Genomic DNA, 27,295 nt, shown 5'->3' on the forward strand with positions numbered 1-27,295 from the left:
CTGCTCATCCTTCAATACTAAGTGCAGGTCTGCTCCTCATTGTCTCCAAGTCCTGAGAGAACTAAGTGTACACCATTCATCAGAGGACTTCCTAACCTGTGCCCATTCTCTTATACTGCTGACCAACACATCCTTTTTGAAATTCTCCCGTCCTTGCATGACACAACAAAAGCAGGCTTTCCTCCTACTTCTCTGGCTGCTTCTCTTCAGTCTACTCTTACATGGTGGTGTCTGTCCTAGGTCGCCTTTATTTTCACTACATGCTTTATACTATCTAATCTACTACCATCGTATCAATTATGGTGTATGTGACAATAACTCCCAAACCCGTATTTCCAGCACAGATATATTTCTTATGAGGTACAAACCCACATAACCCATTCCCTCCCAAATCCATCCACTTTTCCCCTCTCCTACCTACTGCCTGCAACCAACTATTAATCATCATTATCTCCCATCTAGACTAACTCCGTAACTATCTTGGGCCTACACTTCTGCTCCCTTTCGATCTATTCTTCATTTTCCACACACCAGCCACAAGGACCTTTAAAATATGTATTTTTAAATAAATATACATATATTTAAAAAATATATATCCAATCAAGTCACTCCCCTACTGAAACCCTTTAATAGTTTCACATTGCCCTTAGAAATAAAGTTCAAAACCCTTAGCACTGCCCAGTATGATCTGATCTTCGCCTACCTCTCTGCAACCTCATCTCTCACTACGCTCCCCTGATGACAATATGAATCAGCTGCACTTTGAGATCACTTCATTAACTTCTCTTCATCTAGCCAACTCATCACTCTTCATTCCTCGGAATAAGGTTCTTATCTTCTGGCTGGGAGATTATCTTTGAGCCCACAAACTGGATTAGGTACACCTGACCTTCTGCCATAATGCTCTGTTCCTTCAAGAATTGGAACACCCATTACCCTTTATTATGTTAACTTCCCTAATTGTCTATCTCTCCTGATAGATTTTAGGGTCTGAAGACAGAGACCAAGTTACTTTTGTTCAACACTGTACACCAGAAACAAGCATAATGCAAGCTAAGAATAATAGCTCTGCACCCAGGGACTTAGAATGTAAATTGAGATAAGCTGTGATTTTCTTTGCAGCTTCCTTTCCATCTAGAGGCTGAAGCGTCACATACACAATTAAACCTCCTTAACGACTAAGGCAATTTCTCAGTCAAACCCGAAGAAAGCAAACAAGTGGAGTATCCTACCGCTTCCCTCCCTGTGAGTGACTACTCATCAGGGTTTCTCACACCACCAATCGCCACGGGAAAAATCCGGCCCCATTCTCCAACTAGTAGCCTTGGTCCCCTCAGCAAGGGGACCTCAGAGTTCAGAGTGGTGCACACAAGACCAGAAAAGGGGCGGGGGGGGGGCGGTGCTGGAGTCCCTGGCTCCTCAGAGACCAAGAAGAGGTTTGGGCCGAGGCGAAGGACAAAGAGCTTTATTTCCCCACGTACCAAGCGAGGTGGCGCTGCCTCTGTGCGATCCCGCCCGCCCCGGGACGCAGCCTGACGAGGACGGCGGGACCCTGAACTGCACCGGAGCGTCCTTGGGATCGAGGACGCGCCTCTGCCTGCCGGGGAAGCTCCGGGCGTCCGAGGCGGCCGGCGGAGAAGTTGCAGCGGCGCCCCACCGGGGTCGCTTGGTGCAGGGCTCACAGCCGGGGCCCGCACTCATGCTGGGACCCGCAGCGCACAGTCCCCGGGCTAGCCCGGGCGGAGAGCCTCATTCACTAACCCTGGGAGGGACGGACTGCGCCTCCTTCTCGGCGCCTCCCGACACCATGCCCTCTCTGCCGCTGCCTGCTTCTGCAGCTGCTGCTCTGCCGGCCTCCCGAGCCAGACCCTATCCAGTCGCCTGCCTTCCCTCTTCCACAGGCACCCCACCTTCCTCAAGATGCGCCGCTTTGATTCTAGCTTCGTTCACTTTCCCACCACCGGAAAGCTGCCGTCAGGCGCTTCCGGCTTCCGGGACGTACGCTGTCGCAAAGCGGAAGTGCGAGGTTCAGCGGGCGCCGGCGCCCGGAAGGTCAACCTGTGAAGGAGGTGGTGGTAACGCGGGTCTCCCCACTATTACAGAGGAAAAACGGCCGAGCGCGCGATCTCTGCCTGAGACGGCGGGGAGAAGTAGACGGGCAGTTTGCTGCGACACCATGGAGGGCGGCGGCGGAAGCGGCAACAAAACCACAGGGGGGTTGGCCGGCTTTTTCGGAGCCGGTGGAGCAGGCTACTCGCACGCGGATTTGGCCGGAGTCCCGCGTAAGTATCGGGCCTAGCTTGCGAGCATTTCTGACTAGTTCTTGCGGCCACGCTACACATGCGATGTGACCTGTTCCCTTTTTTTTTTGCTGGCGGTCACAAGCTTCAGTAGCAGTGGTGGGGTTAGTGTGTCTGCGCGGCCGCTCTTTTAGCACTGAATGAGTGTTTGGAGCCATGGACTCCGAGAAGCTCTCTGTGTTTGACCCAGACCCAGGAGATGTTGCATGTCCTCTTCCTTTTATATTCAAGCTTCGTGTCTTAGCGTTCCTCCCACAAATTCCTTGTGTGTTGGGCTGTGTGCTTGGCCCTAAGTGCAGAAGAGCGCCCAGTTTTGCAAGTAAATGCATTCCACGTATCGAGCCCATACATAACTTTTTAGCACAAAGTCACATTCTAAACCACGAAGTAGCCGTCAAGGTAAGACACTCAATACTAATGCATACAGGAGAGAAAGAAATACGTCTCGAGACAACTGGAGGAACTTGGAAGAGAACTATTATAGGCATGAAGAAAGAAGCCGGTAAGAATTTTAGGAAAGGAAATTATTCAAGATCTAGGGTGCCGAAGCACGAATACCCTGCCTGTGCCCTCTCCTAAGTAGTGTGAATATGTATTCCAGATCTTTGGAACTTTCTAACTGTGGTATTCAACTGGATGAACAGAACTTGGAGTTAAAGATAGTGGGAAGTTGGTGAAGGATAAGCGCTTCATAAAACTGATTTCTCTTGAGAATCATTGTACTATTTCTTTAGGTCTCTTATGCTCAAAAACAAAAACGCCCTTTAAAGTTCCTAGTGTCACCTGTGTCAGAACTGCATCTAGGACTTCCCTGGTCGGCAGTGGTTGAGAATCCGTCTGCCACAAGTACTGAAGCCTGCGAGCCCATGCTCCGCAACAAGAGAAGCCACCGCGATGAGAAGCCCGCACATCACAACAAAGAGTAGCCCCCCTTTTCACAACTAGAGAAAGCTTGCGCGCAGCAACGAAGACCCAGTGCGTCCAAAAATAAATAATAGATAAATTTAGTTTTAAAAAAACTGAATCTAGAACATAGCTTGTATGTAATAAGTTATAGGATATAATTGTATGTAGTTTGTATATTAGTCTCGGGACCTTTGAGTTTTGGAGCACAAAGGGCACTGCCTTAATGTGAAGAAGCATTGTTACATTAATTAAGATTTGAAGGTAAATTAAGAGATCAAGGGGTGAACACCATTCACTGAGTACTTGAGGTGGACTTTTCTGGGTGCAGGACTACAGTATTTACATTTTAAAAGATGAGTGCTGTTTTCACGGAGCTTACATCCTGTTGAAGTGAGCCAAGTAACATGAGTAAAAAATATTTCAGTTAGTGATAAGTGTGTAAAGGCAATAAAAGGATCCTGAGATGGTGATGGGAGCCGAAGCCATTTTAGAATGGTCCAGGGAAAGCAACTCAGGGGTGTTGCCCTTTGAGCTGTGACCCGAAGACAGTATAAATGCCTGGGGGGAGGCAAGTGTTTGAGGATCAGCTGTTAGGTCATTGTATCTACAGAGCTATTGGTTTGGAGTTGGTTTGGTGGGAGATAATAATGAGATTAGAGGGGCAAGGAATGGCAGCTAAGGTAGTGTTGTGTAAGCCTTTTGTAAGGAGTTTGGATTTGGTTACAGGTGTAAATGGAAGCCGTTAAGGCTGATTTCCTTTTCTTAAAAGAAAATCACTTTAATTGCCATTTAGAAAGTGAATTGGAGGGACTAGAGCAAGTAAGGAGTCCGGTTAGGTAGGAGTTAGTTACTACAGTCTACGTGAGATTTAGTCGTTGGCCTAGGGTGGTAGCAATAAAGATGGTAAGTAACACAATTCAGGATAGATATTGGATATAGAATTAATAGGACTTTGAATTGATGAAGACCAGAGTCCTGGGTAATGGATAGGTTTGTGAACAATCAGCTGAGATAAAGGATCCAAAGATTAAATTTAAAATGTGAGAAAGTTGATTTTCCTTGATAGATTTTTCTATCTTCAAAGGTAGTAGAATTCAAGTCTGGCCCTATGAGAGTGCCCATTTCTTTTGCCCTGACCCCTTCCTTCTGGTGATGACCTAAGAATTCTCTACCCTGTAAATCAAATCTGTCAACAACCGTCAACACTAATATCTGAAGGAATTGCCTTAGACTATTTATACACAACACATAACCCAAACGATGTTTTTCTCATAAAATTGATTGGTCTCTGGTCAATTTTATTTTGCATTCTGTATAGTTGTCAAGCATTTTTGTAGTAAAGTAGAAAGAAATTAGCTTTTTATTGATCTGGGCTATGCTTCCTGCTACTTTGATTATTTGATCCACGTCACTGCCAATATCTTGTTGATATGAGATCCTGAGACACCAGTGCAAGATTGAGGGCACCAGGAAGAGGCAACCCCTAAACTGCCAGACAGGAAGGATAAGACCAAGAAAGTGGTAGAGAAATACACATTCATTGAGCCTGTGCATCAAAATTGCAAAACACACAAAACAAGAGCAAAATTAATGCTAAATGAAATAACTTTTTAAAATTTTATTGCAATATAATGCTTTGTTTTCTCTCTAGTAACTGGTATGAACCCTCTGTCTCCTTATTTAAATGTGGATCCACGGTATCTCGTGCAGGTAAGATTAAGACTAGTCCTTTTATGATTTTACTAATTTGGTCCTTTATCTTACCATTTAAAAAAATAACCCCAAGTACCTATGTTGACTTGATCCGTGATATGTGCATCTGGAGGCACCAAGTCTCTGGTCTTCATTCACCCTTTTTTCCCTCACAGACTCTGGGGATTTAGCTTGCATCTCTTCCTGATACTAGTTTTCTTTTTTTTGCAATTTTTAATTTTTATTTATTATTTATTTATGGCTGTGTTGGGTCTTCGTTTCTGTGCGAGGGCTTTCTCTAGTTGTGGCAAGCGGGGGCCACTCTTCATCGCGGTGTGCGGGCCTCTCACTATCGCGGCCTCTCTTGTTGCGGAGCACAGGCTCCAGACGCGCAGGCTCAGTAATTGTGGCTCACGGGCCCAGTTGCTCCGCGGCACGTGGGATATTTCCAGACCAGGGTTCGAACCTGTGTCCCCTGCATTGGCAGGCAGATTCTCAACCGCTGCGCCACCAGGGAAGCCCCCTGATACCAGTTGATGAAAGGATTTTGGGGTTTGGTGGGTTTTTTCCATTTTTTAAAGTTGTGATAAAATACACTAACAAAATATACTATCTTTAACTGTACAGTTCAGTGGTATTTAATGCATTCCTAATATTGTAGCATCACCACCTACCAGCTCCATGCTTTTCATCTTGTAAAACTGAAACTCTACACCCATTAAGCAATAACTCCTTTCTCCACCCTCCCCCCAGCTCCTGGCAACCCTTCTGCTTTCTGTCTGATTTTTGAATACTCTTAAGTACCTCAAATAACTGGAGTCATACAGTATTTATTTTTCTGTGACTGGTTTAGTTCATTTAGCATAATGTCATCAAGGCTCACCTGTATTGTAGTGTGTGTCAGAATGTCCTTCCTTTTTAAAGCTGGATAATATTCCATTGAATAATATTCCATTTTGCTTATCCATTCATCTGTCCAATGGACACTTGGATTGCTTCCATGTTTTAGCTATCGTGAATAGTGCTGCTATGAACTTTGGTGTATAAATATCTCTTCCAGACTCTCATTTCAATTATTTTGATTATATATCCAAAAGTAGAATTGCTGGATCATATGGTAATTGTATTTTTAATTTTTTGAAGAACTGCCATACTGTTTTCCATGGCAGCTGTACTATTTTACATTCTCACCAACAGTGCACAAGGGTTCCAGTTTCTTCACATTCTCACCAACACTTGTTATTATCTGGGGTTTTTTGGTAATAGCTATTCTAATGAGTGTGCAGTGGCAACTCATTATAGTTTTGATTCGCATTTCCCTAGTGATTAGCCATGTTGAGCAACTTTTCATGTGCTTCTTGGCCATTTGTGTATTTTCTTTGGAAAAATGTCTATTCAAGTCCTTTGTCCAGTTTTGAATCAGTTCATTTGGTTTTTTGTTGTTGAATTTTAGGAGTTCTCTATAGATTCTAATTATTAACCCCTTATCAGATACATGATTTGCAGTTATTTTCTCCCATTCTGTGGGTTGCCTTTTTACTCTGTTGATGTTGTCTTTTGGTGCACAAAAGTTTTAAGTTTTCATGAAGGCCAGTATTTGTATTTTTTCTTTTGTTGCCTTTGCCTTTGGTGTCATATCCAAGAAATCATTGCCAAATCCATTGTCACAAAGCTTTTCCCCTGTGTTTTCTTCTAAGAGTTTTATAGTTTTACGTCTTACGTTTAGGTCTTTGATCCATTTTGAGTTAATTTTTGTATATGGTGTTAGGTAAAGGTCCAGCTTCACTCTTTTTCATGTGTATATCCAGTTTTCACAGTACTGTTTGCTGAAAAGACTGTCTTTTCCCCTTGGAATGGTCTTGGCATTCTTGCCAGAAATCGTTTGACCATATGTACAAGGGTTTATTTCTGGGCTCTCTCTTCCATTTCATTGGTCTACATGCCAGTACCACAGTGTTTTGATTATTGTAGCTTTGGTAAATTTTGAAATTCGTAAGTGTGAGTCCTCCAGAATTATTCTTTTTCAAGATTGTTTTGGCTATTTGGGGTTTGTTGAAATTCCATATGAATTTTGAGATGGGTTCTTCTATTTCTGCAAAAATGTCAATTCCTATTTTGATAGGAATTGTATTGAATCTGTAGATTGTTTTGGGTAATACTGACATCATAACAGTATTAAGTCTCTGATCCATGAATATGGGATATGTTTTCATTTCTTTATGTCTTTTTAAGTTACTTCCAGCAAGTTTTGTAGTTTTCTTGTAAAAGACTTCTACCTCCCTGGTTAAATTAATTCCTAAGTATTTTATTCTTTTTGATTCTATTGTAAGTGGAATTGTTTTCATCATTTCCTTTTCAGATTGTTCGTTGTTAGTTTGTAGACGTGCATCTGATTTTTTGTGTTGACTTTGTATCCTGCTACTCTGCTGAATTCACTTATTAGTTGTAACAGGGTTTTTTTGGTACAGTCTTTAGGATTTTCTACATATAAGATTATCTGTGAAAAAAGAAAATTTTACTTCTTTCTAGTTTGGATGCCTTTTATTTCTTGCCTAATTGCTCCAACTAGAATGTCTAATACTGTGTTGAATAGAAGTGGCAAAAAAAAAAACGGGCATCCTTTGCCTTGTTCTTGATCTTAGAGGAAAAGCTTTCAGTCTTTCATCTTTGGGTATGGTATTTGCTGTGGATTTTTCATATATGGTTTTTATTATGTTGAGGTAGTTTCCTTCTGTTCCTAGTTTGTTGAGTGTTTTTTATCAATGAAAGTATGTTGGATTTTGTCATACTATTTCTGCATCAATTGGGGTGATCATGTGGGGTTTTTTCCCTTCATTCTGTTAATATGATCTATTACATTGATCAGTTTTCATTTGTTGGAACATCCTGCATCCCAGGAATAAATCCCACTTGGTCATGATGTATGACCCTTTTAATATGCTGTGGGATTTGGTTTCCTAGAATTTTGTTGAAGATTTTGCATCAGTGATCATAAGGGGTATTGGTCTGTAGTTTTCTTTTCTTGTAGTGTCTTTGTCTGGCTTCAGTATGATAATGCTGGCCTCATACAAAGAGTTATGAAGTGTTCCAAGTATTCCCTGCACTTCAGTTTTTTGGAAAAGTTTGAGAAGAATTGGTGTTAGTCCTTTTTTTTTTTTTTTTTTTGGCTGCGCTGCTACACAGCTTTTGGGATCTCAGTTCCCTGACTAGGGATTGAACCGGGCCACAGCAGTGAATGCCCAGAATCCTAAGCACTAGGCCACCAGGGAACCCCCAGATTGGTGTTAGTTCTTTCAGGCTCAGTGGCCATGGCTCATGGGCCCAGCCACTCCGAGGCATGTGGGATCTTCCCAGACCGGGTCACGAACCCGTGACCCCTGCATCGGCAGGCGGACTCTCAACCACTGCGCCAGGAGGGGAGCCCGGTGTTAGTTCTTTAAATGTTTGGTAAAATGTACCAGTGAAGCCATCAGATCCAGGGCTTTTGGGCTTTTTCTTTGTTGTGAGTTTTTTTATAAGTGATTCCGTCTCCTTACTGTATGGGTCTCTTCTGATTTTCTGTTTCTTGCTGAGTTTTGTGTTTCTAGGAATTTGTACATTTCATCAAGGGCATCCAGTTTGTTGGCATACAGTTGTTAATAACATTTTCTTATAATCCTTTTTAATTCTGTAGAATCAGTACTGATGTCCTCACTTTCATTTCTGATTCTAGTAATTTATTTCATTTATCCCTGCTCGAATCTTTAATATGTCCTTTCTTCTGCTAGCTTTGGGTTTAGTTTCTTCTTTTTCTAGTTCCTTAAGTTGTAAAGTTAGATTTTTGATTTGAGATCTTTCTTATTTTTTAATGTGGGCATTTATAGCTATAAATGTCCCCCTTAGCACCACTTTCACTGAGTTTCACAAGTTTTGGTATGTTGTGTTTCTTTTTTGCTCATCTCTTAAGTATTTTCTAATTTCCCTTGTGATTTCTTCCTTGATCCATGGATTGTTTAAGGAGGTGTTTTTTTTAATTTCCACGAATTTGTGAATTTTCCAGTTTTACTTCTGTTACTGATTTCTAACTCATCCCATTGTGGTTGGAAAAGGTGCTGCATATGGTGTCTTTTAAAAATCTATTGAGACTTAACTTGTGGCCTAACATATGGTCTATCCTAAAAAATGACTTATGTGCACTTGAGAAAAATGTGTACATTGTTGGGTACAGTGTTTTGCATATGTCTGTTAGATCTAGTTGACTTAATGTGTTAACTCCTCTATTTCCTTATTTTCTGTCTGGTTATAACAGTTACTATTCATTATTGAGAGTGGAATTTTGAAATCACCAACTGTTACTGTAGAACTTTCTATTCTTCCCTTTAATTCCATCACTTTTGCCTAATATATTTTGATGGTCTGTTACTAGGTAAGTAAATGTTTATAATTGTTATATTTTCTTGCTATGTTGATGCTTTTATTGATATAATGTCCTTCTTTGTCTCTTGTAACCTTTTTTGCTGTAAAGTCTGTATTTTCTGATGTTAGTATAGCCACCCTGCTCTTTTTTGGTTATTATTTGTGTGGAATATCTTTTTCCGTACTTTCACTTTCAGTCTTTTTGTGTCTTTGGCTGTAAAGTGAATCTGTTGTACACAGCATATAAATGGATCATGTTTTTTAGTCCATTGTGCTAATATCTGTCTTTTGGCCTAGAGAGTTGAATCCATTTATATTTAAAGTGTTGACTGATAAGGAGAGATTTCTGGCATTTTGCTATTCATTTTCTATAAGCTTTTAGCTTTTTCGTCCCTCCCTTCCTGCATTAATCTCTTCTTTTGTGTTTATTTGATTTTTTTGTAGGAAATTGTTTAAATTCCTTTCTTATAACCTTTTTTTAAAATGTATTCTAAAGTTATAACACTAATTTGAATTTATACCAGTTTAACTTCAGTAACATACAAAAGTGCTGCTCCTTTACCAGCTGTCCCTGCCCCTCTCAATTGCTGATGTCACAAAATTATATCTTTATACATCATGTGGTCAAAAACATAATCTAATAATTCTTTTAAATGCTTTAAACTTTATGTAGAAAACAAAGGTGGAGTCAAAAGCGTAAGTTACAGTAATACTTTTAAAATTGTCCATGTATTTGCCTTTATTAATATCTTTATCCCTTCATAAGACTTTGAGTTACTGTCTAGTGTCCTTTCATTTTACTTTGTAGGAGTCCCTTGATCATATCTTGCAGGGCAGGTCTAGTGGTCATGAACTCTCTCAGCTTTTGTTTATCTGGGAATTTCTTAATACCTCCTTCACTTTGAAGAACAGTTTTGCTGAATATGGGGTTCTTGGTGGACAGCTTTTTCTTTTAGCACTTTAAATATATCAGCGCACTGTCTAGTGGCCTCCAAAGTTTCTCTTGAGAAATCGGCTGTTAATCTTACTGAGGATCCTTGTATGTGATAAGTTGCTTCTCTCTTGCTGCTTTCAAGATTCTCTCTTTGTCTTTAGCTTTCGAAAGTTTGATTTTAACATGTCTCAGTATGGGTGTCTTTGAATGTATGTTACTTGGTGTTTATTGAGCTTCTTGAATGTTCATATGCATCTCTTTTATCAAATTTGGGAAGTTTTCAGCCATTGTTTCTTCAAACATTCTCTTTCTCTCCTTCTATAACTCATGGTCTGTATGTTAGTCTGCTTTGTGGTATCCCACAGATCCCTTAGGCTCTGTTCACTTCTGTTCAATCATTTTTTCTCCATTTCCTAAGACTGAATAATTTCTATTCTGTATTCAAGTTCGGTGATTCTTCTGCCCGTTCGAATCTGCCTTTGAATCCCTTTAATGAATTTTCCAGCTATTGTTCTTTCAGCTTCAGAATTTCTTTTTGGTTTCTTTCTACGTTTTCTATTTCTTTGTTTCCATTTTGTTCATACATTGTTTTGACTTTCTCCACATCTCCTTTAGTTCTTTGAGCATCTTTATGACACTTTAAAGTCTTTGCCTAGTAGACCTATTATCAGGTCTTTTTTAGGGACATTTCTGTTGATTTATTTTTTTTCCTTTGAATGGACCATGCTTTCCTATTTCTTTGTACGCCTTGTGATTTTTTGTTATTGAAAACTGGACGTTTGACTCTAATAATGTGGTTAACTCTGGAAATCAGATTCTCCCCCCTTCCCCAAGGTTTGCTTTTATTTGGTTATTGGTTTTTATTATTATTACAATTATTACAGTCTGCCTATGTGCCAAGGACCAGCCTGAACTGTAAACTTAAGCTCTTCTCAGTTCTTTTCTGAGCGTAAACTTTTTCCTGGGTGTGTGTTGTCACTTTCTAATTTTTCCTTTTTATGCAATTGCTTTTGAATGTTCTAGTCTTTAATGTCTAGTTCACGAACGGGGAAGCAGCAAGGAGACCAGCTCCCAGCTCTTCTTTAAAGCCCCTGAAATAAGTGGGGGTGGAGAGGGTACAACAACAATGGCTGCCTGCTTCTTTGTACGCACTTCTGTGATCAGGAGCAGTGATCAGAGCACAAATTAAAGATTTATATCTAAAAGCAACAAGTAGGGCTTCCCTGGTGGTGCAGTGGTTGAGAATCCGCCTGCCAATGCAGGGGGTATGGGTTCAAGCCCTGGTCCAGGAAGATCCCACCTGCCACGGTGCAACCAAGTCCATGCGCCACTGCTCTGAACCTGCACTCCAGTGCCTCCGAGCCACAACTACTGAAGCCCATGCGCCTAGAGCCTGTGCTCCGCAACAAGAGAAGCCACCGCAGTGAGAAGCCCGCGCACTGCAATGAAGAGTAGACCCCACTCACAACAACTAGAGAAAGCCTGCACGCAGCAACGAAGACCCAGTGCAGCCAATAAATAAATAAAATTTTAAAAAAATACATAAAAGCAACAAGTAATTAATTTTAAAAGCACCCCAATAAAAAATATTGGAGTGAGTAGTTACAAAGTTATAAGAGGTCATTAATACTAAGTTAAGTGTAAATGAAAGTGTAAAGTGGGAATCTTTTTACTGAAATCTTGAACCAAATCTACATTTGGGGAAAAAAATACCACCTGAGTTTATTTAATTAGATCAGATTATTATTATTCAAAAGCCTATGAAAATAAGAGTGGTCTCATGAATACAAACATTTGAAATTAGGGGGTTATACATTTTAAGGTTTATATTAGCCTCGGGTTTTGGTTGGTTGTTTTTGTGGGTTTTGTTTTTTCAGTTTGGAGAAGTTGCTGATTCAACACAGATAAAGTTGCAAATAGTAGGTTTTTTTTAAAGCTCAGTTTACAACATCAGGCTTCAAAGAGTAGTTGTTGGATATCTCAGGAATGCAAGGTTGACTCACTAGCTGAAGAATGAGTCGGTGATGACATGCACTTGTATCAGTACTTACTAATGTTAATCATGACCATCTTTTTTTATATTTCCTATGTGTAGTTAGTGATCCATTTCTGGATTGAAGGATAATTATTTACCTCATCATATTAAATATACCATTCCTAAAAACCTCAAACAGGAAGCACAATTTGAAACTAAGTCATTAATTGAAGAGTCAGGAAACACCCAGAATTTACATATCTATGTATAATAAATATATTTAGACACTGAATTTTTTAGAGTTTGCTTCTCATTGCCCAACAGACCATTTCTGTGTGATGAGAGTACGTGGGCTTGTTTATTGTACAGTTTTTGGTAAGAACGTGTGCACAAGCCAGAAGTCAAAAATCAGTGCAGAGGTACAGTTTTCCTAATCAGGAATGCATTTACCAAAGGTCAGTATTTGCCAAAGGGATGTTTACTTGTTAGTGTTTTTTGCTAAGGGTGTGTGCTATCCTTCAGGGGCTCATTTTAATCATTTTTATATGGAAAGCTTGGCAAAAATGTATTTGTTCATCATAAAAAAGTGGATTGTACTGCGAAATCAATCCTATTGTGCTCTTACAGTAGCACTTCTCAACCTGGGATTCTTGGCTGACCTTCAGGGGGTTCATACCAAATTTTGTGTATGCATTTACTAGAAGGTGGATCTAGTAAGCTTTCTAAGATTATCAAAGGAATATATCCCCCGCAAACAACTAGTTAAGGAGGTGATTTTTGCCCTTGCGTAAGTGATCCAAACTGTTGTACTTTTATAGTTTCTGCTCATTTTTTATGATCATTGGTCTTACATATAGTAAAATGGTGCTGGATAAATAGTAGCTACAGAGTAAAAGTTATTTTCTCCTTCCAGACTGGTATTCTGTTATCTCTCATAGCTTTCAGTTTACCTTTCTCTAGAGATGGCCCTCCTAAACTTTCAAATTTATCATGAAGGCAAATTTCCTATAATCTATCAAACTTACATTAAGATGCAAAGTTCTGGGCAAGAATCTCTCCTAAGAACTAATGAGTATAACTATATATGTTGTATATTTCATTTAATTTTGATTTACATGTTCCTTTTGTTGCAGAAAGTTTTACTTTTGTTTGACTAAGTATAGTTGAGTTTTAGTTAATATACAGATTTACATTATGTGAAAAACTCCTTTGAAAAATTAAACACTTTGCCAAGTACTGTGTCTTAAGGGGAGCTCAACTTGGTTTTCATTGTTATCCCTGTAGGATACAGATGAGTTTATTTTACCAACTGGAGCTAATAAAACCCGGGGCAGATTTGAACTGGCCTTCTTTACCATTGGAGGATGTTGTATGACAGGTTGGTATTTATATATGTTTTTTTAAGTATCCTCAATCCAAGTAGTCAGAGGTGCTTAAAAGCAAAGGCAATTAAAATACCACCTTCAGGGTTGTTTTTTTGAAAATCATTATTTACATTTTTCTTATTATTAAATAAAAATGAAAAAGAATCAGAAGTATAGTTGTTCTTTAATATATAGCTGATTATTTGAATAAATTGTTACTATGATTTGCCAGGGGCTGCGTTTGGGGCAATGAATGGTCTACGGCTAGGACTGAAGGAAACCCAGAACATGGCCTGGTCCAAACCAAGAAATGTACAGTAAGTCTCATGTAATGACGTAGTGAGTTTGAATATTAATCTCTACTTTGTTGGCTTGATGAGCACAACCTTGAGATTACGGTTGTTTAGAGTATTGGTATACTTTTTGGTCAGTTTTTTTTTTCTTTCCGGTGTTTTGTTTTGTTTTTCCCTTATTCAAAATAAAAGGAATTTAGGAATTAAGTCCTGGGTCTAAGCTTTTAGAAGGAGTGATTTTTGAGTCAGTGTCCCTCTGTCAGCTGGTGCTATCCTAACCTAACTTCTCAGCTACACCTGTTCCATTTTGCAGGCCTATATAACATGCTTTTCAAATTGTTGAATTTCTAGTACATTATTTGGATTGTTCAGGGGTGTGCAAAAGCGTAGGACATGATAAGTGAAGAAATAAGAAGCACATAAGAGTCACTGCTAACTCTGCCGACATTTGACTTGAGCTTCTCATTGACTTCACTCTCCTTTTCTTAAGTGCAAAGGTGCAGAAAATGTAAATGAAATCCCTAGAACTTAGAGGTGGTTCCAAAAGGAGTAAGACAGTGTTCTCTTAGGAAACTGAAGTTTGCAAAGAAGGGAAAGTGCAATTAAGGTCAGAAAGTGTATATAACATGTATGTTCACCCTGATTAAGGAATAAACATGACCAGTTCCTGTTACTGTTCCATAAATAATATATTGTTTAGTTTTGCATGTTTTTATGCTTCATATGAGTGGAATCACACAGTATGTGTTCTTCAGTGGCTTGTGGTTTTTATTTTAGGACCCTTTAAACTCCATTTTCCTTATATGTTTCTTAGCCAGCAGATGGCAGCAGTGTGTTAGAATTGGACCTTGGGAAACCTGAAGGCCTGTCAAGTTTTTCATATTCCTACTACTGTATGGATCACTGCCCTTGCTTTACAAGCTCAGATCCTTGAATATTTTTGTATTTATATTCTTAATATTCGTTCTTTACTCCAATTTTTTTTTTACTTTTTGTATTGTGGATAATTTTGAATCTATACAAAAGTAGACAAAATAGTACAGTGAACATCTATGAACTATAACCCAAGCTCAACAACCACCAGCCAGCACCAGGACCAGTTATGTCCCACCTCCTTCTTCCCTTCCATATTATTTTGAAACAAATCCCCAGCATCATATTACTGAACACCAGTTTGAAAGTGGAAGGTCTCTTAGAAAAGATAACCTTTGTTTCTTAAAACCATCATAGTTACTAATTTTGGGGGAGAGTCAAATTGGTTTGCATTTCTGAAGTCAGATTTTTTAAATCTTACATACCATTTTTTAGTATAATCATTCTGATCTTTCAAATAGAGAGACAACATTTTAAAAATGGAAAGGTAATTGGGTTTCAAGCCAGACAAATCTATGTAGTTTCAAAGCCCAGTTTCATTGTTTACTGTTCTGGAATCTTGGGTAAGTTTCCTTACTTTCTGCCTTTAATCTATTGAGAGATGGTTAAAGTGGGAAGTAGGTAAGGGCCCAGTTAAGTGGTGTTGCCCGATCACATTCCAAAGGACTTTGGCAATTTGCAGTGCCACCAGCAATACAGTAATGAAAATTAATAGTTTTAGATGCTTGTTATAAATGAAAAACAATTAAGTGCTAAACTTAATATATTAGTAAATATGTACCATAATTAGATTAGTTAAATGTGTAACATAATATTTGTAATCATTACTAATTTTTTAAATAATCCTTTAAAAGTAATACAGATTTTTGTTATTACTGAGCATTAATTTAAATGAGTGCTTTAATTAAATGAGTTCTTTTACTGTTTGTTGTTGTAATTCTATGATCTCCAGCAGTAGTCAGCTGTCAGGACAGAACCATTCCTGTGACAGTGTTACACTGCTGGGAGAGCAGTGTTCTGTCTTCTTCCTCCAGTTGCCTCCGTCACTGTTCTGGTGACGTCTGGCACTGGATGAGGGCAGCGCTGTGCTTCCTTGAGAGTGTGCTAAGCATTCACTTTGGCTGCTTAGTTCTAGTCTGGGAGCAGACACAGAGTGCACTTTCTTCATGTATTCTAGTTAGATGACTTTTTCCTTTTAGTATTTGTCTTTAAGTTTGCTTTATATTCCATGATATTCCACACTTTGATTCTACTTAACATTCTGAGTATACATACTACCCCACACACATAAGAAACTTAATTATAAGCTAGTTTGTCTGTTATGTCATTTTTTTTTTTAACATAGATCAGTGTCTGTAAACTTTATAAAATACATTCCCGGATATCATTCAAACCTGTTATATATTTAATAGTTTTACACATTTAATAATCAGAATTTACTTGTTGCCCAGAAATGTTGGAGTTTTTAATCTAATCTTCATTTATATTTATATAAAGTAAAAGCTATCCTAATTGAATTCTGAGGAGGTGTTAAGTTTTAAAATTAAGAAAACTTTGTGTATTGCGTTTATACATTTAAAATTGCTATTATTATGGTTTTTCTAAATACTAAAGGAATACTGGTTCTAAATACAGATTCTTTCTCTTTCTGCCCTGGTAGGATCTTGAATATGGTGACCAGGCAAGGGGCACTTTGGGCTAATACTCTAGGTTCTCTGGGTAAGTAGATATCTCACTTTTTAATAAATTATTATTACTGCAAAGAAAGAATGTACATGTATTATGAACAGTTTGATCAACTAAAATCCTGGTCCTGGGATGTTAAAAATTGTTTAAATCCACTCTGGTGAGTAGTATAGATACTACTTAGGAGAAGACCATAAACGGTATAACAAAAGAATCCCAGCTGCTAATACCATTGTGAAATACATTCATTTCTAAATGCTTTAAGCATTGCATACTCTCCTGTCTCAGCAAGACACCAAATAAAATCATGTTTTAACTAAATGAAATTAAAATAATTTAGGTTCAAGGCAAATGGTTTTGTTTGTTAGGAGAGGTTCAAGTTCCTGTAGTAAGATATGATAGATTAATCCAGCCATCCTGATAAGTTTTCCTAATAGAGCATTCATCATTCTCTTTACCTAATTAGATTTCCCAGACTTAATTGCCAGAATTGTAATAGGGCCTTTGTAGACATTGAAAACATTTGCAGTTCTAAGGAAGGGATAATTTAGTAGTACTTAGGACCAAATGCTTTCATACTGTAATGTTTATGAATGATTGACTCTTTTGATTACTCATAACTTATAATAAGCCTACTTATGGCACTTATGCCCTAATCCAAAGTTTACTTTATTTGAAAGTCTGAAAATCTTTTACTTGTGGCAGATTAAGTAAGAGAAAATGTAGGCATCTTGTTAAAAAAATAGGAAAAGCCTCTGTGTAACAGAGTGAGATCCTAGCCTTGTCATAGGCTTTGGAAGCAGTACATTTTCACACTGTAATAGTAAATGTCTGCTTCCATGTGCTGCCCATGACCCCAGTGCCCTTCCACCAAGCACAGTCACCCTCCTTTGTACCTGTGTGCCCAGAGTAATCAGTCGTGCTGGTCTCCCTAGGACCTTCTCAGTTGTAGCACTTCCTGTTCCAGGAAACCCTCAATTCTGGGCAGACTGGGGTGGCCAGTCACCCTGTATGTTTCCCTTGTAATGTGACCGGTCACAATGTTCTGCTCAAGTTTAGTTTCAGTTACATAAATTGAAACGGGAAGAAGAGCCCTTATAGAAGTATAAAAACATCACAGCAGAGGAGTTGTAAGGCTGAGTTTGGTATAATTTTGAGGGGTCAAATGTGGCTATAATTTTGAGAAAGGGTAAGGAGAAGGGTTAATGCATTCATGGCTAATCAGTCTTTACAGGCATAAGAGAATGGTAGTTTGGGGGAAGATCTTGTTAAAACTAAATAGTGCTAGTGTTAGGGTTTTTACATGTGCAGGAACCAGATCTCACGTTTCTGGAAGTCATATTTTTCTTAGAATAGAAATGCATGTGTTTTGCTTTTGTTTCTAAACCCAAAGTACAGCTGTTACGAATAAAATGGAAGTGAAAATTAAAGATATTCTTTCTGGGACTCCCCAGTAGTACTTTCCATAAATAGCTAATAAATTTCTTCTGAATCTCCAAACATTTTCTTTGCATATCCAGAGTCATACACACATGTGCCTGCTTTACATATTAGTGAGTAGAGCTCTTCCTGCGTTTTAAGTGAGTACATAGTATTCCATTATGTAGAAAGTCTCTTTCTGGATCAGTCCCCTCTTGAAGGTCATTTTATTTGTTGCTAGGCCTTTTTTATTACAAATAGTGTTCCAGTGATCATTGTTTATATGTCTGTGAATACTTATAATGTCTGTACAATACATTTATCTAAATATAATTGCCACACTGACTTTCAGTTTACTTTTTTATTACTGATCAGTTCCATTTCCCCTATAGCTTTGCTCTATAGTGCATTTGGTGTCATCATTGAAAAAACACGAGGTGCAGAAGATGACCTCAACACAGTAGCAGCTGGAACCATGACAGGCATGTTGTATAAATGTACAGGTAGGTACTACTAAATAGTGAAGCTGTCTCTTAATACAGTTGAAGTATGCTTTTTATCCAATACTGTAGTTTCAAAGGAAACGTTATACTTTTTTTTTGTAGTATAATGTTCTCTGCCATCTTGTGGTTTGGGATTTTGGTTTTTATTTTTTGTAAAATACACATAACATAAAATTGACCATCCGAACCATTTAAGTGTACAGTTCAGTAATGTTAAGTATGTTTATATTGTTGTGCAGCTAATCTCCAGAACTTTTCTTGATCTTGCAAAACTGAGACCCTGTACCCATTAAACAACAACTCTGCATTTCCCCCTTCTACAGCCCCTGGCAACCACCATTCTACTTTCTATCTCTTTGAATTTGACTACTTTAGGTACCTCACGTAAGTGGAATCATGTAGTATTTTTCTTTTTGTGACTGGCTTATTTCATTTAGCATAATGTCCTCAAGGTTTATCCATGTTGTAGCATATGTTAGAATTTCCTTCCTTTTTTAAGGCTGAATAATACCCCATTGTACGTATGTCCCACGTTTTGTTTATTCATTCATCTGTCAATGGACACTTGTGTTTCTTCCACTTTGGCTACTGTGCATAATGCTGTTATGAACATGGGTGGACTAAATACCATTCAGTTTTGGGAAAAAAAAAAAAATCAAAACCTTGAGAGTTGAGTCAGAATTAACTGGATGAAGATCACATATCAAATTCTCCTCTAAGATGGAAAAGAAATGAACATTCACTGAGTTATGATTACACTCTCAGCAATAATCAGTTCATATAACTTGTTTCATTTAAAACTTTGTGAAGTGATAATCATCACACCCCAATTTTATAGATGAGCACGGTATTAAGATGATCTTTCTTAAAAGATCATATAACTAGTGACAGCCCCAGATTTTTCTCACATTTCTGTTTTAAATTGCCTAAACTACATATGTTCTATACTCAAGCCTCTGAAAACTTTTATTTGTTTGATTGCTTTATTATGCTTTTAGACACTTGATTGAGTAATTTCGTTTTTATGTAGCTCCTCTATCACAAATATCAAGTAGCATTTTGGCCTCATTTTTACTGGAAAGAAATGAGAGAAGTCTCAACAGAATTGTAAAATCCAAAATTTCCTGATATAACTGAGAGTAAGAGGCTTTTTTAATTTTGAGAATGGATCACATTGGGAATGTTCTTCTTAAGAGCTCCCAATACTTTCTGCGTGTGCTTACGCACATCAGCAGAGCTCCCAGGTAGAGTAAGACAGTAAATGCCTTTTATGTCCATGAAAGTGTTACCTTGGCATAGAAGAACCTTGTTAAAAACCTAAAAATACTTCCACATTGAAAATCTTTGGGATCAGACAAAGGAATTGAAAACCCTAATTGGCACCACAAGGGTGGCACTCAGCCATCAAGAGTTTAGTTGGCCCAAACTATGTTTATTAAAAATCAAATTAAAATTTAAAAAACAGGAGATTTCACACACAAGTCTGGAAATTTTAGCTTCTTTTGAACAAATGGAAGACACTAAGCTCACTTTATGTGTGGTGGCAGATGGCTGGAGCTGAGGTTGGGGAGCAGCTACCCCAGTGGATGGCACTGAAGCTCCAGCTCAGTTCCCACCAATCCCCGTTTTCTTGGTCAAGGTAAGCCATTACGGCATTTCCTGTGTTGAGGGCAGTCCTGAGTATAAAAATGTACTGAATTACCATCTCATTTAAGACATATTACACGTATTTTAAAGATAAAAAGGGAAAGGCTGAATACTTGGTATTATCCAGAAAAGGAGAGCCTAGCTTTCTGTGTCCAGAACTTCCTTGCGGGAGTAGCATTTATAACACCACCTGGGACACCTCCAACATCAAATATGAAAGAGTAGGCTCTTGGCTCAGAAGAGAAAGGGCAAAAAAGAATATTCATTAATTCTATGTCTGGTGACAAGTAGATTTCAGTTTCCACCGCAATTGGGGAACGCAGAAGAGGTAAATAATCTGCTGACCCAGAATTCCAACATTGGTTCGTAGTTCCTGGCTGAACAATTTAACTCAGCGCATCAAAATTGCTCTAAAAAAGGCAAATCAGTGTCTTATTGATTTCTGGTTTACACTCTACTTAAGACAGAGCACAGAATTATGAGTTTTGTGTGGCAGGAATATTTGTAAAACTTCTAGATTCAAGGATTTGGAAAAGAGTTTAGGCACTCTTTAGTGTAGAATCAGCATAAACCATTGAGGAAAGAAGTTTACATTTAGAGAATGGTTAATTCCTGTTGACCTAAAATCTTTCCAATCCCCAGTTTACTCTTCTAGAACAGGAATTTTTTTCTTTTTTTTTTTTAAAGGAAGGGGTTTAGAATGAAAGCAATATGATTCAATTTAGGTATGGAAGCTACTTTTGTAGAAAGAAAAACCATGAGGGAAAATAACATGAGAAGGTGGGTAGTTGTCAGACGAAAAAGAGGCTAAAGGAATAATTCTGATGGTGTGGTTTTACTTCAGATCTAATGCTTTATTTAATGAACTCTGTAAATATTTTTCAGAGGATGTGAAATGTCATTATTAGGTTTCCTATGCCATGTGAAAATCTAATGACCAGTATTTTACCAGAATGAGAACAGCTGTCGTTTTGCTATTATGTGTAAGTTTAGGAATGTTGAAGAGACCTGATCACTTATGTTCAGGAAACAAGACCTCAGAAACCAAAAAATATGGGTGCCCCTTTCCCCCTCGCAGAAAATCCCTTACCTGTTAATCCTGTGCCTTCCATGAGAAAGTCACCTTATAAAAGCAAGCTAAGTAGAAGAAGACAAACAAATACAGTTCTTCAAAGTAAGCAATTATCAGGGTTATTGTTAAAATGTACTACTTCTCAATGAATGCCAGGCCTTCAAAATTAAACTTCATATGCCACAAACAGCCTCTTGATGACTTCTTTATTTCTGTTACTGGCATCAACATTCTTCCAAAGAGCTAACTGCCATAATGTATAAAACATTTCAACAAATCACTTAAAACCAACAACCCAGTAAAAAGTGGAGTAAGGATATGACAAAGCCCTTCAGGAGGAAAGGCAAATGACCAATAAACAATTGAAGTTTGCTCACAAGCAACCAGGGAAAAGCAAAATAAAACATTAAGGTAATATTTTTCACAACCTGGCTTTTAAAAAGTGATGGTAGACGATGCTTATTGGCAAAGGTAAGCAAGTACTTTGAAGAGCAGTTTGGCATTAGTTATTACTATTTTAAATATGTAGCTCCTTTGCTTAAGTCATCTAATTTTCAGCAGTTTATCCCACAGCACACAAAGGCATACATGGAAAACTGTATGTACCAAGGTGTTTTAAGACACCCTTCAAGGAAAAGGTGATATCTGACCAAAGATGGATAGATGAGGGAGCGTGAGGTGGATGTCTGAAGGGGGCAATTTAGGTAACAGCAAGAACAAAAGCCCTGAAGTGGGAGTTAAAAGGCAATGGGAGGGCTTCCCTGGTGGTGCAGTGGTTGAAAGTCCCTCTGCCAATGCAGGGGACACGGGTTCGTGCCCCGGTCCGGGAAAATCCCACATGCTGCGGAGTGGCTGGGCCCATGAGCCATGGCCGCTGAGCCTGCGCGTCCGGAGCCTGTGCTCCGCAACGGCAGAGGCTACAACAGTAAGAGGCCCGCTTACAGCAAAAAAAAAAAAAGCAATGGGAGAGTAGTAGAATCTGGAGTGATAAAAGTGGGAAGGGACCAAATCATATAGATGATAGAACTTCATAGGCCAGTGTAAAGACTTGGCTTACCTGGACTTTAATTCTTACCATCTAAGTACTAGAGCATTTCCATTTACTTACAAGCCTTAAATTGTTTATTGTAACTTCCAGAGAGTTAAACTTTCACCCTTCTCCTGAGTACAGAGTTTACACCAGGAGATGTTAAGTCAGGGTTTCTAAATCCTCTAAAATTTCCATAAGGTTCTCAAAGGGGTCTGGGACACTCCCTACCACCTGCAGAAAAACAGCCACCGAAAGACTAGTCCTAAAAGGACACTGTAACGTGGGGGCTCAAAAACAGCTGGGATATTTTAGTGAGTTTGGTCCTGCATGGAAGTGCTGGCATTGCAAGGAAGGACTGGATGGGGCAGTGGTACGGGAAGCCCAGGAAAGCCCAGAAGTGCAGTTCAAAGTCCCACCTATTGCTTCCACTCTGTTACAAAACCAAGAAAGAAAAAACAAGAAGCAGGAAGCAGGCCTAATCACCTTTGATTTCTGCCTTTCTTTCTCTGTCCCCTCATTCCATCAGTTATGAAGTTTACCACACCCATCACCTGAGTTGAGGCCCTTATCACAAGCCCTGAACTTCTCTAACAGTATTTTCCGTTGACCATTTTGACATTAGACTTCTACCTCCAGTCTCTTACCTACTTACTATTTCTAGCTTAATCTTCCTCAAGGAAGGTTCTAATTTTAATACTCCCTACCCAGGAGCCTGTGATGATGACACACTTCCTTTCTATCTTAATTCAAACTTCTCACCCTAGCCTTCCATGTTCTATTCTTAACCTATCTTCCCAGCCTTTTCTCCCACAGCTTTCTCATGCATGTCGTATGATCAAACAGATAAATTTGAAATCCAGTCCATCCTTAAGGCCCAGCTCAATTGTTAGTACCCCTTTCAAGAAATTTCCCTGATAATCTCCTTTCTCTATGCTGGAGGCAATTTGGTATGCTGAAAAAAACTGGGCTTTGGAGTCAGACTGAGTTTGACTAGCACTGGATCCCTAAATAAATGTGTAAATAGGAGAGTAACTTGTCTGAATTTGAGTTTGTCTATAAAACAAGGGTGACTGTTGCCTTCAGAGAGTTGTAAATGAGATAACATATAAACCTTTCTGCCATAAGCATATTTTGTACAATTTTACGAGACTTGACACAGTTTTCCTAGTAGGAAGTCAATAGACAATATCTAGGATTGAAATATCAAGAAATAGCAAGATAAAGATGTTCTTTAGAAACATGCAGGTAAAAAGCGAAGAATTAAAGTAGTTGCTTTTGGGAACTGGGAATTAGGGTGAGAACGATGAGGACCCCAGACTGTTGTGCATCACTAAAATCTTTTGGTACTATCTTGACTTCTAAAATTATCTATATGGACTACTTTGATAAAAATAAAAATTAAAGTGAGCAAAGATATATCAACATAATAAAAATTAAATTAGGCATTAGATTGGGAAGGAGAGGAGGGAATTGTTGTTTAATGGGCACAGAGTTTTGGTTTTGTAAGATGAAGAAAGTTCTCTGGAGGTGGATGATGGTAGCCCAACGCCAATGTACTTAATGCTACTGAGCTGTACACTTAATAATGGTAAATTTTATGCATATTTTATCACAGTTTTAAAGAATAGTTTTAACAAAAAAATTTAAGTAGTACAAACATTTGTTGAATGGAATTTGTAGCCATCTCTGTGTATGTAAGGCTGTTTGTCTAAAGCAAGGGCCACAGACTCCTGCTGGCCAGATACCTGTCTCTTCACTGAATGTGTTTTACATTTTTAAACAGTTAACATTTTTAATGGTTATATAAGTCCCTACGTAGCCTTTGCACTCTCAAAGCCTAAAATATTTACTTTCTGGTCGTTTCAAGAAAAATGTGCTGACCCTTGTGCTAAAATAATTTTCAGTTCAGTGTGTTAGCTCTGCCAGTGATCAGCTCTATACCCCATAAACCAGGCGTTTAAATATTCTGGGCCTCATTTTCCCAGGTTTAGAAGAGGTGATATTTGCCCTTTCTGGAAGAGTTGTATCAGTATCCAAAAGATAGAAGATAAAACTGTGACACACAAGTCTCATGTTTGTTCTGCTTTATAGAGATTAACCATTGGCCTCATTTGGTTACTCTGTGTTCAAAGCAAGTTTATTTGCTAATCGACTTCCTGTGTTTAGTTGGGCAAAAGTTGTTTTATTACAGAAAGCCTAAAGCCAAGGCTGTCAAACTTTTAACAGATCGACCAGCTGGAAAACCCTGAAATTAATGGAAAGAATTAAAACTAAAACAGGGTTACTGTGATTATTAGTAAATCAAGCACTTACGTATGTTTGGTGTCTTCTTACTAGAAACAACTTTTTTCTGGTCTTCAGAGAAGTAACATAATTGATTTGAACTAAGTTTGTTTCATTTTGGTCAGAAAGTAGAAGGCTTTCTAGGGGATAAGTTTTTCTTAAAGGATACAGTGTGCCACTTATGTCTCCAAAATCTTAAATCCTTATAGTTCCCAATTTCATTATTACCCCTAGTACCTATATCCAGGGAGGCTTGCTATCTGATAGATGAGTAGTGTGAAGATCCTTCTAAAATGGCCAAGTAGAAACCATGTTCCTAGGACACTCAAAGCAAAAGGCCAGCTGAAAGTAACAGTTTGCAGCCAATTCCAAACCAGTGGACAGACTTCAGAGTCCTGTGGACCTGTAATCAGCCAAAGGTCCAGGGGAGTTAGTTTGAAGTTGAATGTATGGTCCCAGGAAATGGTGTCTGCGAAATTATTGTGCTTTCAATTACCTCCCCTATATCATTTTTCTAATTTTGCAACCACACTGAATATAGTTGCAAATTCAACTGTCATGCGTAGTCTGTGTGGCAAGATATAAAGAGATGATGTAGACTTCTAGGAGATATCTCCCATTTACTTTGATTAATTTTTTTATGTTTCTGATCCTCCTTCCCACATATTTGACAGCTGTTTACAGATGATGCCTGCAGTTTCTGTTTGGGTCTGTTTAAGAGAGATAATTAGGGCACTTCATAGTTGAAGCTTAAGCAGGTCAGCTATCTTAAGTCTTCAGGCTAGAGAGCCTTCTAGAGGGAGTGGCCCTTTATCATCTGAAGCCATCTGGCAAGACTTTCATTGCAGAAAGGGTTGGTCTGAAGCATTCTAACTCAGCAGTGTCATGAATTTCACGGAATTTACTGGCTTGTAGCTAAAGGGCCTATAATAAGGTATAACCACTGGACCTTTGCCTTCCTAACATGTGACTTGGAACAAATACTCCATAGGTACAATATAGGCTACACCTGAAGTCTGTGATTCCTACTTATTTGTGAAACTGTAAGAGAACATCAAATATTTCTTAAAAGCTTCTTTGGGTACCCCCATTCCTCTTATTAGACTTGGGGACTATTTTCAGATAACTGACTGAAACATTTTTGTTTCTGCATTTCAAATGAAATATCTATCCCTAATCTTTTTCCACATGAAAAATTCTTTTGTTGTTAAGCAGAAACAGTTCAAAGTCTAATCCTTGAATGTTTTTCAACTAGTATGATGATGTTAAGTGCCTCATTCTCATTAGTTGAGATTTTCTGACACATCAGGGTAGGAATAAGCAACAGGGGAGTTGGTGCTTCATCAGCATCTAACTCAAAGCTTGATTATAGCCATCACCCACCATTCTGTCTTGAGTCTTCAGAGTTAATATTTAGAGGACCTGTGCAGAGTCCAAAGGCTGTTAATACTGTTTTCAAAGAGGGTGTCACTGTTTACATACAGCCTTAAATCAGTTGACAGTGTCAGTTAAGTTCTTATTATTAATTTGGTTGCACCAGGTCTTCATTGCAGCAGGCAGGCTCCTTAGTTACGGCCAGCGGGCTGCTCCTTAGTTATGGCTCACCAGCTTCTTAGTTGCAGTATGCATGTGGGATCTAGTACCTTGACCAGGGATCGAACCCGGGCCCCCTGTATTGGGAGCTTGGAGTCTTAACCACTGTGCTACCAGGGAAGTCCGAAGTTCTAAATTATATGACTAGCAGGGAATTAATTACTGATCTGGCTGTGACTTCAATGATAAGCATAAGATCTTGTCCAGAAGTGTTCTAGGATCAAGTCAGATTGAGAAAAGTCAAGAAATTATGCTGATGATCTTAGATACAAATTGTGAAATTAAAAGTGGAAAAAAACGTTGTGAATATGAAAGTATAGCTTATGTATTAAACAACTGATTTAGGGAATCTCTCTCTCCTGAACTTCAGTCTTGGTTTCTTTTATTACTTTTACAGCTTATTCTCCTGTTTGGGATGGAATCTGCATAAACATGAACAGTGTGTCTCAGCTTTAGGAAACTCTTAGTTAACCCTGTGATGCTAGGACAGTATGCAATACAAGGCTGTTATTTTCTTGTTTTTCCTCTGCAGGTGGTCTTCGAGGTGTGGCACGAGGCGGTCTGGCAGGACTAACCCTTACGGGCCTCTACGCGCTATATAATAACTGGGAGCACATGAGAGGCTCCTTGCTCCAACAGTCTCTCTGAAGATTACTAGCTGGTGAACGGAGGACACGTTAGTAGTCATCCAGATCAATTTATAAGTCAGTCTGGAGTCATTTACTCTTTTACCTGCAACTAGTTTGAAAAAGGAGATTCCAGTTTGCTGTGATGAAGATCATGGATGGTTGACCAGGACTGGCACTCCTTCCAGCCATTAATGAGTTGAAGCCAAAACCCTTTGGTGGCTGAGTAATGTGGCTCTCTTCTCCTTTAAAGAAGATCTTGCACCTGTTTTTTCTCCTACCCCCTGAACTGGAAAACCACTTACTCCCAGAATTCAGGTCATGCTTGTCAATGCTGTATCACCACATTTATTCATTTAATAATCCAAGACTGTAATACTGCCCTGTATTCCCAATAAAGGGTAAAAACAGAACCAAAGTCATAACTCCAACATAAAACATAGTGGGTGTCTCCGAAGTTACTCTTGGCATTTGTTTATGCCCCACTAGGCTAAAACATGTTTTCATGTTTGTGTTGAAATGAAGAGCTACTGGCAGCATTAGCAACTAGGTTAAAATTTTTCTCCAATAGAGTTGACACTACACAACCTCAAGATATTTCAGATTAACCATTATACCATTAGTGTACTGTGCCAGAACAATCTGCAACAATCGTGATTCTGTACGCGTTAACTCATCTTACTGGGGATAATTCGAAAAAGAGA

The 27,295-nt window shown here is 38.7% G+C and overlaps 2 protein-coding genes and 1 non-coding gene across 7 annotated transcripts in view; 2 read left to right on the forward strand and 1 right to left on the reverse strand.

Annotated features, from left to right (window-relative positions):
* PARG (poly(ADP-ribose) glycohydrolase) overlaps positions 1-2,005 on the reverse strand; it is a 120,365-nt gene extending 118,360 nt beyond the window's left edge. For 2 of the 5 annotated variants that reach the window (XR_003797008.1, XM_029245105.1), the window contains exon 1: positions 1,482-1,956. Coding sequence is in view for 2 of the 5 variants with exons in the window: in XM_029245105.1 (XP_029100938.1) it covers positions 1,482-1,701 (220 nt within the window). In the remaining 3 variants the exon portion in view is untranslated. Of the gene's footprint in view, positions 1-1,481 lie in introns of all 5 variants that reach the window. The other 3 variants (XM_029245107.1, XM_029245108.1, XM_029245109.1) reach the window with 3 other exon arrangements.
* On the forward strand, positions 1,941-27,022 carry LOC114908688 (mitochondrial import inner membrane translocase subunit Tim23). Its single transcript, XM_029245110.1, has 7 exons — positions 1,941-2,282; positions 4,858-4,916; positions 13,487-13,580; positions 13,799-13,883; positions 16,393-16,451; positions 18,230-18,340; positions 26,498-27,022. The coding sequence occupies exons 1-7, from the start codon at positions 2,177-2,179 to the stop codon at positions 26,611-26,613; spliced, it is 630 nt and encodes a 209-aa protein (XP_029100943.1). The 5' UTR covers positions 1,941-2,176; the 3' UTR covers positions 26,614-27,022.
* Positions 15,680-15,883, forward strand: LOC114883510. The gene has a single exon (XR_003790604.1). It is a non-coding gene; the product is annotated as a small nucleolar RNA SNORA74 (small nucleolar RNA).
* Positions 27,023-27,295: the final 273 nt, after the last annotated feature.

This window comes from Monodon monoceros, unplaced genomic scaffold (genome assembly GCF_005190385.1).
Source record: "Monodon monoceros isolate NGI ecotype Baffin Bay Population unplaced genomic scaffold, NGI_Narwhal_1 Super_Scaffold_4, whole genome shotgun sequence".
In the NCBI taxonomy this organism is placed as follows: Eukaryota; Metazoa; Chordata; class Mammalia; order Artiodactyla; family Monodontidae; genus Monodon; species Monodon monoceros.

Bases quoted from the DNA above. Each gene is read 5' to 3' on its own strand.
- LOC114908688 (XM_029245110.1), top strand. From the start codon at position 2,177: ATGGAGGGCGGCGGCGGAAGCGGCAACAAAACCACAGGGGGGTTGGCC. The intron at 2,283-4,857 runs GTAAGTATCGGG...TTTTCTCTCTAG, and splicing joins GGATTTGGCCGGAGTCCCGC to TAACTGGTATGAACCCTCTG. The intron at 16,452-18,229 runs GTAAGTAGATAT...TTTCCCCTATAG, and splicing joins TAATACTCTAGGTTCTCTGG to CTTTGCTCTATAGTGCATTT.